Genomic DNA, 13,056 nt, shown 5'->3' with positions numbered 1-13,056 from the left:
ACACGGCTTGGCAACATGGCCATGTGTCCCCTGTAGGTTCCTTTGTATGCAAGTCAGGCAGTTATACGGCCTAGCACAGGGGCGTGTAAAGCCATTTCGAGAGTTACACGGCCTGGGACAAGAAATAGAAATGTAATATTAAACTCCTAAATGGAACCAATGAGCATTTGACTATAAGATGAAAAAACTTATGTGTAACTATTATAAGTGAACTCTAATAGAAAAAATGGACATATGTTTGATTAAAACTCATTTGAGCATTCCATAGGTTTCATTTATATGAACTTCATAATGTGATTGGTTAATAAACCCATTAATATATAAGTTGAGTTTTATATTATGTTAACAAGAAATGAATTTGTTAGTTACACTAAAATGTGACATGAGTAAACTCTATAATAATCACTTAGAATATCTGCTAATACCAAAGAATAAAGAAAATATTAAGAGTAAATTAGATCTCATAAGCTTTTTGAATCAAAATGTCAAAATCCTTTGACTAGAAAAGTAGAGTTTAGAAACTCAACACAAAATATAATACAAAAATAAAATAACTTTAAAAGTGGTGAGCTAATTCTAAGCCTAAATCTATATATTTATAAGTCAAAATTCTCGTAAGGGAGCAATCAAAAGAGACCCCAATGAATTGGAGCAATTTTTCTTAGTTTTTGTGATTTGCATTACAAACTTCTAAGCTACTTTTAGGCATCTTCCTATTGGCTTTTTGGGGTCCAAGTTGTAAAATAAACCTAGCTAGATCGTTCAATTACATTCAAAATGATATATTATGGTCCCAAATCAGAGTTTTGTAGCTTAAGTTATGACCAAAATTTTGAAGTAGTGAAAGTTTAAAATTCAATTTGTAAAAACTTACAAAAATAGTCTTTAAGCCCAATTTTCTCCAATGAGACAAAATAAAATAATTTAGGGCTTAAATAGCACAATTCAAAGAGAAAATTATCATAAATAAATTGAAATCAATGCACTTATCATGATTTCCCTTATATATAGAGCTTAGGAGTTGTCAAAATCATAAGAAAATATATCAGGACACTTTGTTGATTTTTAGTGAAAATTTTATTTGGGTTATTTTTCAAAACTCAAATACATTTTAATTTTTTGTGAGTATTTGTTCTTGAAATTTGGGAGATTGTAATTGCATACTCATTAGCAATTGTATTCAAATTTGATAGATTGAATTTTTTTATTTTGGATTTTCCCCTTATAGAGACGGTAAACTTTTCTCATTGGAAAGTCTCAGTTTTCATCTTGTGTTTAGTCCTTTGTATCCCAAGATTTGAAAATAATGGGGATCGTTTGATTAAAAGTCGAAAGGAATTGGTTGCTAGATTCAGGATTCAACATATACTAACTTTGATCAAATTTATTATTATAGATAACACAATTAATATCCAATTTAATAGAAATATATTTTAAAATTTCATTGTGCAACAAACTATTTATCTAATAGATAATTCACATAAGCGCAAATACCTTGAGGACCAACGCAACCAATGAGGTTGTTGGAGAATAAATAAAATATAACACGGTCCTAGACTTAATGAAGCAAATGGTGATCGGTCAAGAAAAGTGAAGACTTTTGTAGGGATTGAGGATGCAGATTGGTCAAGAAAGACTATCAAAATCTCGAGGGGAAAAAAAGAAGATAGATAGAGAAGAGAGGTATAAAATATACTAAATGAATCTTTTAGTGATTTTGATATTTAAGCCATATGAGAATTTTATGCAAAAACATATAAGCAACAAAGGATTTATAAACTCAACCAACTATTAAAAATTGTGATGATCAACGAATTACTTAATTTTGAAACCATAATTTAGAATTTAGCGTTGAAGATTTATGCATATATATTTTTAAACCAATATTTTAGTGTTGGGTTGCGAAGACTGAAATTCTTTCATTGAACATTAAGGATGTAAATAACAAAACTAAATTAGACTTTTGATAAGTGTTTCTTTCTTTTGTTGATCATAGAGAATAGTAAAAGATACAAAATTTGGGTTCATCAACATTTCAATCCAAACATAAAATGTTATTAAAAAGTCAATAAATTATATATTATTTTGATGAAATTTTAAAGTTGAAAAGTAAGTTATTTTGTTATGGTATATTAGTAATATATTGATATAAAAAATTTCTTTAATATTATATTTAGTAATTAATAGAGATTAAAAATTAGAGGTGTTCATGGGTTGGATCGGGTACAATTGGTAGGCCTGGCCCGTAAATTGGCCTAATTTTTTTTCAAACCCAGCCCTTATATATGCTAAATTCGAGTCTAGTCCGGCTTGACCCTTTTAAAAAAATTATTATTAAAATTTTTATATAAAATTTCACTACAACATCAACAAGATAAATATTAAAATAGTTTACTATAACATAAAAATTAATTCAAATTTAAATTTTAAATTAAAACAATTAAAACTCTATAAAAGGATATTTTAAAGTAAAAATTTTCCTCTTCTTTAAAACAAGTCAGTGACAGTTTTAAAATTTCCTCCGTTAATATTTGCCAATATTTTTCAACTTTATTTTTTCATTATCTCATTACAATTTCACTATTGTTATGAATATTTTATTTTATTTTATAACAACTATCTTATTTTTTCATCGTTAATATTTCTATTTTTTTTATACTTCGTTACTGCTTAAAACCTTTATAATTGCACTCTATTAACGATGAAAGAAATATAAACAGTAATGTTTATTTAGGATTAAAAAATGGGAGATAAATGATATAAAGTTGAAGTGAGCAGATAGTAACAATGGAAGGAATGACAATACGAGGGACTGGGTCTGCTAGTAATAGTAATAGGGGTAAAAAATTTAGGTTAATAAAATCAGGTCGGGTCGGGCTAAAAAACCTTGCTTGGAACTCAACTTATTTTTTTACGGGCTTTATTCTTAAATCAAAATCTATTTTTCGGACTTATATTTTTATCTAAACCTTTCCATATTTCGGGCAAACCTTCAAACTTGACTAAGTGATCCGACCTATGAACAGATCTATTAAAAACTTAATTATTTTGGTTTATACATCGAGAGAAAATTGTCTAAAAGATATGGGATTGAAATCTCAATATTTGGAACTCCTTGCAAGTTAAGGTTTTCTTTATTAAAAAAAAATATGTATATATTAATATGTGAATTATGGCTAATAACACAAAGAAACAGTGATTAAATCTGTTATTGACGCCCTAAAGATCAAGATTCAAACCTCGTTAATATCCTCCACAATTTGTAGTATGTACCATAAAAATGTGTAAGATATGAATTATCATAATAATATTTGTAATTAAATTAATGAGTTTTGTATTAACTTTTTTCATTTTATTATTAATACGAAATTATGTATTTTATAATGAATTCTCATATGTTACTATTTATAACTAATTATTTTTATTGATTAATAAATTAGGGATAAATCTTGTATATCATAAGCATAAATTAAATAAGTATACCTTTTACAATGTAGATAACTATATTAGCTTCATTAAAATAACTCTCAAAAGGTTATATGTGCTAAATTCTTTTTCCAGCCAATTATAATATGGCATATCATTTTCATTCTTTTTCCTTATTCTCATTCCTTTATTCTCTCTTTAATTCTCCCCTCCCATACCATACCTAAGAGTTTATTCTGCAAGGGCTCACAACAATGGTTTTTAAGGATTTTGAAGCTCACAATACTGGTGTGAGTAAAAGGTTTGATGTTGGAGACTCTTTTGAGTAAACGCTTTTGGTTTTTAATTATATCAAAGTTTCATGTTTCAGACCTATGCTCTACTTCAAGCTTACAACCATCCCATCACCCTCCAACTCGAGATTTGCATCTTTTACTAATCCTCTTCAACTCTTCCACTTGAATATATGAACATCTTCCTCGCCATCTTACAAAATTTCCTACAATTAAAATAACGTAAACAGGTCACTGAAAACCAGCTGTGAAAATATATAAATATGTCAATAGCATATGTGCTTCCAAGTTACATCCAAGGATCATTGACCACCACGATAGAGCTATTCTACAACGCTTTAATCATGGTTTCCCCATTGAAATCATATATAAAGGTCAGCTCAAACAGTCCACATGTTCATTGAAATTTTGATGAATAATGAAAGCAAAAATGGAGTCAAAGTAAAAACTGCTGCCCCATCGATTATGTCGTTGAAGAATAAATATGGAGACTAATGTTTCCACGTCTCAGTTCTGGTCTCGAGTAGTTCAGCTATCTTAATCTACAGCTTTTGCCGCTTCTTTATCATTTCAGTGTATCAGAAAAATCATATGCAAATAAATGAATAAAAGCTTTTTGTTAACTTAATGAGCGGGCATCTGAGTTCCAGCGACCTTCACCATGAATGCAGCCTTCATCAGTCCATGGATCTCTCGTTACATCCGTATCTTGTGAAGTTGTTTCAGATATGAATCCGCTCTCAGAAGGATCCTTCTGTGAGCTGAAAAAACCCTTTAAACTACTGAATCCGCTCTCAGAAGGATCTGAAAAAACCCTTTAAAGTACTTTACTTTATTTAAAGTAATTTATTTAGTTAAATAAACCCCTAACTTATCATTTTTACCTAAAGAGTAATCAAATACGTTGTGTGTTAAAAAAATATTATTTTATTTTTAGAATAAATTATTTTCATTAAATTCACAACATTTTTGAATCATAGATTATGAGCTTACTTATAAACTATAAAAATATTAGCCTAATTAAAATGTTTTATTTTCCTCTAATATTTTCCAAGTAACTTGGGATTGACGAAAATAACACATGTTAACATTTGAAGTTATTTGGACAACTGTATTTTAAGTATCACTTCTGAACCAACTTGAGAAAAAAAAAGTGTAGTTTAAATTAGTTTAAACCATTAAATTATTATCTTGTATGTAACTATGCCAAATTTTTTATTAAAATTTTGATCAATTAATTACATGAACTGATAGCATTTTCACTTCCAAAAATAAAAACAAGATTATTTTAATATGAAGTGATTCGAAAATTGATAAATTATATAAGCTATTTTATCAAATATTGTTAATATTGTATATATATATTTTAAAATTTTATATGGTTGTGTTGGATATTTAATATATATATTAATTATGTTGAGTTAAAATTAATTGCACAATATATAAGCATCTAAATAAATTCAATTTTATACTAGTGTAAGTATCTCTAAATCATATATATAACTATCAATCAGATGAAACATCATCACACAAAATTTTGCATGTTCCAGATTATTATCACATATTTCACCAGGAATCAACTACAATTAATATTAAGATCTAGAAGAACCAACCCGAGAAAAGAGAATTTATGAGATTATATTTGTATAATTTGTTTCTACAGCTACTGGCGTGACGGGAAAATAATGCACAAACCTGTACTACACTTATCAGTTCAACTTCTGCCTTCATCTTTCTTCAACAGGAAAATATAAACATGGTAATGATTCGAATCCGAAGGCACAGCTTGAAAAGATTCAAAAGAAGAAAGTAAACTCCTTATATATATGATGTACCATGAATGGCCATATATGCTATTTCGAAACATGCTTAAACGAAGAGGAATCTTTCTAATGTATACGAGTCATCTTTCTAAAGCATATGATGACTCATTGCCGATTTGCAATGTTGGGAAAGATTTTCACTACCAATTTGCATAAGAACGATTTACCTACATATTGCATCATTCAACTATCTGTGCAAAGGTTTCCGAGGATACTGTGTGGCTCTAATAGATTGATGTTCAGACACCGGGCTTTCAGGTTCCTCTAATTGAGTTGGCAAGAGGTTGAGAAAGCTCCCCTTTGTTGGGGGATCAGGAGGTCCAGGAGTGTCTACAAAGAAGGTAATACGCAAAGGAAGGAAAGCATTCAAGAAACAACTCCAAATGAGAAACAACAAAAAGTAGTTAACAGTAAAAGCGAAAACATTACCGAACAATGATTTCACAGAAGGTCTCTTAGGTGCATTGCTTTTCTTCTTCACCTCAGCTGCAAGCATACACATTTAGCTGTCAGTGGTTTCGAAGGGGGAATGCTAAAACATGGCACTTAAAAAAAAGCGTTTGATTCAAGGAGGGGCAATCAGTTTTAATGACACGAAAATAATGTAATAATATTTCCTTTGTTGCATCTTGTTGCTATTATCACTTAGAATCATCATCGTACTACAATAATTATATTTTGGTTTGTTTTGCCTACTTTCAATGCATCTTGCAATAAGAACAAGATACAGTACGCACTTCGCTCTTTTCAGATAATGAATACTAGTGGATTTATGACATCGTGATCTTCTAATATATAAAACAAATAATAATAATAAAAAGACATACCGCACAGAACAATTGCATTTATATTAGACCTATTAACAAATAAATATTAACAATTCTGAATCCTTAGCTTATTATAGTTCTGAATCATATCAAACAGTGGAAACAAAATAGTCTATTTTTGCTGATACAAACCAATGCCTGGAAGATGATGCTCCTTGACAATCTCAACATTCTTGTACGTATAACCTACAAAATTTGCATCCTTCGAAGAAAGCATCTGCAGTTTTCAGGAACGGAAAGCAAAAATGCATCAACTGTTACAGATATTTAAAAATAACAATAATAATAAAACTGGTTGACAAGGTGAGCTGTACACAGTCCATTTGCACATAAACAGAAATATTAGGTACAAATGCAAGTTAAATAAAGCAACGCAAGTTTATCATAGTTCTTATTGGAATGAGTCTTGACAAAAATGATTATTAAGATATTGAGATAAAACCATAGCATATAATATTTGGTATTCACTTGAAAAGAGTATTTGATGGTAGGCAGATCACTTATGCTACATTTGGTTACTAGTGTAATAACATGAGGAAAAACTTATTTAACACACATCTTAAAATAGTTAGATGCGAAATAAAAATAATTAGAACAAATTTAAACTTGAAAGTAGAAGAATGAGTAAAATCTCTTGTAAAAATTAAGACCCTTCAAAATAAGCAAAAATTTTTCCTCCTCTTTGCTAAATATAAGTCATATGAGCGGCTAAGTATTACCAATAGAATTTAGTTTATTGCTAACTCATATACTAAAATATGGTGAAAAAATAATACTCTAACCTAACGTAGCTTTAGTATTTTAGATTAAAAAACATGGACAAGATTACTGAATCCTAAGGGATAACACTACAGGATAGATGCCCATCAATAAATATTTTTTCAACATTTCCCCTTCTTTTTTTCGTTTAAGTTGCATCAGACAATGGCATTGGCATCTTTCAAAATTCAACGCCAAACATAAGACACTATAATACCAACCACTTTTCACTCTTTTATCGTATCCTATCCTACATGGACTATCATATATACATCAACAATGAAAAATGGTGAGAAATTATATGCAAAGGAGTGAATTTCTTAATGCAAAACAATTTCAAGAAATTAAAAACAAGGGTATGAAAATATATTGACCATAAAGAGCCTAAATTTTGGTCATATGCTTATCACCTATCAGCAGCATTCATTCTACTAAACATCATTTTAGTAAAGAACTACTCATAGTCAAACTTGAAAAGCAATGGCATAGTCTTATATTTGCTGCTTTGGCATTGTGAAAAATACCAAAATATGTAAACTGAAATGAAAATGAAGTCTGGTGTAAAACTAGTCAACAGGGAGATTGGTGCAAAAAAATTATGTTACCTTTCTCCAGGGACCCGATCTGGTCGAAGATTGTACTTGAGCCCCCAACTATACATGCAAAAATAAATGAACATATGGTTGTAAAAATGGCCAGAAAAGAGGGAAGTAATGCACCATGAAAAGAATATAAAGGCATGCTTCAAACAGACAACCATCAGCTTCAATGAAGTTGGCACATGTGCAAAATCACACAAGGTTTTTGTTAGCAATTAAACCTTTACCACTAACCTCTTCAAACTTTTCAAAGTTTTGTGTGTCCAGGTCACTGTTAACCTCTGGCATAAACGCAGCTTCTATTTGATATAATCTGTCCCATTCAATGTCTTTGAACCAAGGGTGTGCCTGATACGATGAACTCAATAGTTGGCAATATGTATCATCTTTGCTCACAACAATGAAAGAGGGAACAACAATCAATATTCTAACCTTTATTTCATAAGCCCCTTTGGTTCCAAGCCTCTGCTCAACATTGCAAAGGAGTTTACGGATGAGATCTTTAGCTTCAGCAGATAACTTGGCTTCTTCAGGGAATTTCAAATGGGTTCTCCAATTTACAATCTGCATTAGTGATATTAGTTTGCTCATCATTGTAAATAAAGCAGTACATCATCTGCGATTTAATTCCATAGAAGCATATGATTCTCAGTGCATTATCTCAAACTGCTAAGAAAATTTGAATGAAATGATATAAATCTATTGATTTTTTCCAAATGAATAAGCCAAGGCTAGGCCTCCCTTTAAGGTAGTTGACATTTAAGGATCTGATACCTTTCTTTCCATAGACTTCCTCATATGTCATGGATAAATTAAATGAATATAATTAATGACTGAGCTATGTTTAGAGAAACGATTCAAGCCAGAACATGAATATTATAATTCCCTTTCAGATGCATGATTCTATTTATTAGATCTTATGGTTCGTATATCAGAATGCACAACCATTTTCGTAATCATTCCTTTCCAGGTGATCAATTTTAAGAGCATCTTTGTGTCATCAAGGTTATAAAGAATATAAGCTTAGAACAAATAATTAGTAAAATCCACAACACAGCAAAGTTATTTCAACTGAAGCATTCACCAAACCCCAGTCATTTCAATTATTTGCTAACTTCAGGATCATCCAGCTTGGTTAACAAACAGTAATTTTACTTGCCCACCTTGTTCAGCATCAAATAGATAGGTAACCGCTGAAACTTAAAGAATTTCGCATTTCCATTTGTACTAAAACTTTACAATATGCATATCTAAGCATACATAATTAAAATCACAAAGTCGACAATTTCACTTACCTTTCTACATGTTGATAATGGTTCTTCAGAATAGAAAGGCGGGTATCCTACAAGCATCTCAAACATAATTGCCCCAAGTGACCACCTAAGGGAGAATCTTTCAGAATACATACACAGAGAATATTAAATGAATAGAAGAGGTAAGACAACTGACTAACCAGTCACACTCCATCCCATATCCTCTCTTCAACAACACTTCAGGGGCAATATAGTCAGGGGTGCCAACTGTTGAATAAGCCTATATAGAATATTGCAAAACCATTAAAAAAAGAAAGTTGAACATGGTCAAGGTGCCTTAACAGCACAGGGTTCATTCTTTGGATCTAGAGGGCGAGTTTCAATTCACTTGAATGACCAGCACACTTTTTAGTGGTTAGAGGGCCTCCCAAACAGATGTCAGATTGAAGAATGTTTTAAGATTTTCCTTTGCCAACAAAAGCACATTTTGCTAGCTTAAGATGCCAAAAACAGTTTGCTAAAGCATGAAATACAAGTCCTGTAGCTCTACTTTTCAATCAAAATAAAGGAAAACAATACAAACAGCATCCAATCTTAGCAATTAACCAAAGCTTCTTTACAACCTATAGACACCACTTGTGGAAGTAAAAAAGCATACCAATGTTCGCCTATTCTTTTGCCAATGTAACAACTGCTCTTGTTGCGTCCGCCTAGGTGTTGTGGGAACATTAGAATGTTTACCACTCTCCGTTGAGGGTTTTAAGTTTCTCCCCCCTCCATGGTCATCCTCCCTAAGGTCAGGAAAGCTACTACTATCAAGAGGCTTACACAATCCAAAGTCCGAGAGTTTCATATGGCCGTTACGGTCAAGCAATAGATTATCAGGCTTGATGTCCCTACAAAGAAAAGACAAAAACGTAAAGATGTTAAACTATTATCTTTCCTTCTTTTCCTTTCTCTGGCTCCAAGGGTGTAGAGAGAGAAATGAATAACACTCTTCCCTGAAAACATATATAACAGGTTTGGGTATTCGTATGGTAAAACAGTAAAATGCAAAATTATGTCCAAAGAGCAGTAAGCTACTCTTTTTTCCCATATGCTATAATAAACTATAAGAAGTCAATAGAATGGTGAAAACCAATGAACCATGGGAGAATTTTAGATTGTTCAGCACGCAGGTGAAAATTATCCCATGAGAACATGATCAAGAAAGATAGAAAACCTGTGGATATAGTTGTGCTTGTGGATGGATTCAATTGCAAGAACAGTCTGGCCAACATAGAACCTCGCCTCATCCTCAGTTAAGGTATCCTTCCGCATCAGTAATGTCATCATGTCACCCCCGGGAAGATATTCCATTACAAGATACAAATATTCATCATCTTGAAATGAGCAATAGAGCTTGACAATGCATTCACTGTCAACTTCAGCAAGGAGATTCCTTTCTGCTTTAACATGCTCGACCTAGAAGGGGAGAAGAAGCACAAATGTGAAAAATAATAATGAAGGAGAATGCCTTCATGCTTCAAAGCAGTAGTTAACTAAATCTCCAATCAGTTCTATATTACTTCTCTTCCCAACCTAACCTGTCTCTAACAACTTTAACGTAAATGTGTAATATGTTACAAGATCAGAATGAAGGTTGAATAAACCAGGCAGAGAATTGTTTTAATTTGGGTGAAATTTTTTAATAGGTTCCAGGGCACATTGATCCTTGGAAAGGTAGAATAAAATAGAAATTCATCTAACAAAATAACTGACTGAGTTATTTCTTACTAGCTATGCAACCAGTTTCATTTTAACAGCGTGATTGGAAATATGAAGGGAAAAAGAATAGGCTAGGAAGTTGAATAAAGAGAATATTATACATCATAGGAAATAGTTTTCCCAAATATTATACATCATAGGAAATAGTTTTCCCAAATCTTGTTTAGAAAATGATAGCAAAAATCATTAGCAGTAATTTTGTGCAATTACCACTGTATCATTATTTATAAAACATTACTAAAATAGAACCAATAAGAGTAAAGGGAAGAGCACAAGCTGAAATCATTGAAATAATAATCTGGTCTTATACCCCCAATTTGAAAAAAAAAAGTGAATTTGAGAGAGGACCTGGCAGTTTTTTACTTCTCCCTCCGCTAGTAGACAACTCAAAACAGAGTAAAGTAAAACCCTTACTCCATTTACATGACTTCTCTGTTTCTAAGGAAGAGTAATGAATCAGGAAAAACATTACAAACAAGCAGTACCTGGCCTCTGCGAAGCATCTCTGATTTCTGAAGCTTTTTCATGGCATACACATTGCTAGTAGCTTTTTCTTTACAAAGCCTTACCTGCATGATGACAGCAGAAGCAGAAATGAAAAAAATAATTTAATGCAGTATCATGTAAATTTCCATTAACCTTGAAAGATGAAAATGGTGGTACACTGATGCTAGGGGTAAACAATATTTTACTTCCATGTGGAGATTCATATTGGAGAAATTCAAATATTACATGCATCACATTGCAAATCATATATAAATGACTATCTAGCAAAAGAAAAAAAGTATCACTGATAATAAAAGTAAAATTAAAATACGAAACGATCAAAATAAGTAGAGAAAGACCTCCCCAAATGCACCCCTCCCTATAATGGTCAAAAGTTCGAAGTCATCAACACCCATCTTGTGTCTTTGAAGTCGCATGTATTCAGTTTCTTTTTTCTCTAAAAACTTAAGCATATTCATTTGCTCTTCTGCAGTAACGTCAGCATCAGCAAGTTTCCTCTCTAACATCCAACGTCTATATTCCATAGAGATGATTGTTAGGAAAATAGTCCAACCGAAATTATAGAACACCAAGAGAAACAGTAATGAAAAAGAAATCCCATACCAGAGAAACTACCATTTATATACATATGATCTGGAATTCCCCAGCATAATTCATTTGTTTCTAAACATAAAATATCTAAGCAAGGCGCCTAGCATAGATAGTGGAGCACAACATATCTTTTACAAAAGTAATTCAAGTACTGACACGAGTTACAATATGCAAGGCAATCCTGTCATACAAGATGTGCTACTTTACTGCTAGTATTTAGCAAATTACCTCTCCTTTCTGTCTTGCAAATTCTTCATCTGTGCTTTGTAGTGGTTCTCAATATACTGTTTGGCAGCAGCAGCCTTCTGTTTGGTGGCAGTTGAAGGCGCCTCAGCCCCATCGATGGGAGGCTTATGTGCATACTTCGCATTTTCCAAATCTTTCTTTTTCTTTGGTGAATTTTCTACTTTCTCATTTTTATGTTGGAATTTCTTAAACCAACTCCTTGCAGAATCCATTATCAACAAGCCCGAATCACAACACGAACTCTATTAAAAAACCTACAAAATAAATATATAAATAATTTCTAATAACTTCTATAAAAAAAGCCAATAAAAATAGTTTACAATCGAATTATTTGTCTTCTTTGACTTGTACAAGCATTTTTCGGTTAGAGAATACAGGTTACCCATTAAATTTAAAGGGGAAGAAAGAAATGTTTTTCAGATTCATAAAATGACATATTGATTACTCTATTGCACTCCTCTGTAAAGCCTTTCTTATCATAGATATCTCAAAAATTAAAACAAAAATCCGATAATGAAAAACCAAATTTTCAATTAAATCGGAAAATTTACCTCAGGAAAATAAGAGAATAATTTCCTTTCAACCCTGAAGCCTAATCATCAAAACAGAATCCACTGTTTCACTTCAACTGAGAAAAAAAAACACTAAAAAGAGGAATGTAAAAACTAAAAATTTCAGTGAAGAAAGAATGCGTACTAAAAATCTAATTGAATAATTTCATTTAATTGGGATGTACTGATATTACAATAGTATTTCATTAAATTGGATGTACTGATATTACAATAGTATCCATCTATATCGAGCGTTAATAACTGAATTATGAGGGTATTATTGCCAAAAGATAATTTAATTGTAGCTTAAAGATCGTGCAGGTTACGATGACGTTGTCGAGGAAGTTGCTGTTGGTTTAAGGGCGGACGAAGAACCGGTGATAATGCTGGTACTGAAAGCAACGAGTGACAAAT

General features: G+C 31.6%; 1 protein-coding gene across 2 annotated transcripts; it reads right to left on the bottom strand.

The window, feature by feature from the left end:
• Positions 1-5,338: 5,338 nt before the first annotated feature.
• LOC105793910 (uncharacterized) lies at positions 5,339-12,811 on the bottom strand. Of its 2 annotated transcripts, none has more exons than XM_052628218.1 (14): positions 12,643-12,811; positions 12,074-12,345; positions 11,593-11,767; positions 11,233-11,316; positions 10,203-10,444; positions 9,639-9,876; positions 9,181-9,260; positions 9,023-9,107; positions 8,160-8,291; positions 7,962-8,075; positions 7,734-7,781; positions 6,502-6,586; positions 5,972-6,028; positions 5,339-5,872 (listed from the first exon to the last, which is right to left on the bottom strand). In XM_052628218.1, exons 2-14 carry the CDS (start codon positions 12,301-12,303, stop codon positions 5,730-5,732), a joined length of 1,713 nt encoding a protein of 570 aa, XP_052484178.1. In that variant the 5' UTR covers positions 12,304-12,345; positions 12,643-12,811; the 3' UTR covers positions 5,339-5,729. The 2 variants fall into 2 exon arrangements, with proteins under 2 accessions (XP_052484178.1, XP_052484179.1); XM_052628219.1 differs by having other exon boundaries at positions 12,074-12,333; positions 12,643-12,800.
• Positions 12,812-13,056: the final 245 nt, after the last annotated feature.

The sequence above is a fragment of the Gossypium raimondii genome, chromosome 3 (genome assembly GCF_025698545.1).
Source record: "Gossypium raimondii isolate GPD5lz chromosome 3, ASM2569854v1, whole genome shotgun sequence".
In the NCBI taxonomy this organism is placed as follows: Eukaryota; Viridiplantae; Streptophyta; class Magnoliopsida; order Malvales; family Malvaceae; genus Gossypium; species Gossypium raimondii.
The sequence above is the reverse complement of the archived record's forward strand: the minus strand, read 5'-3'. Positions and strand labels throughout refer to the sequence as shown.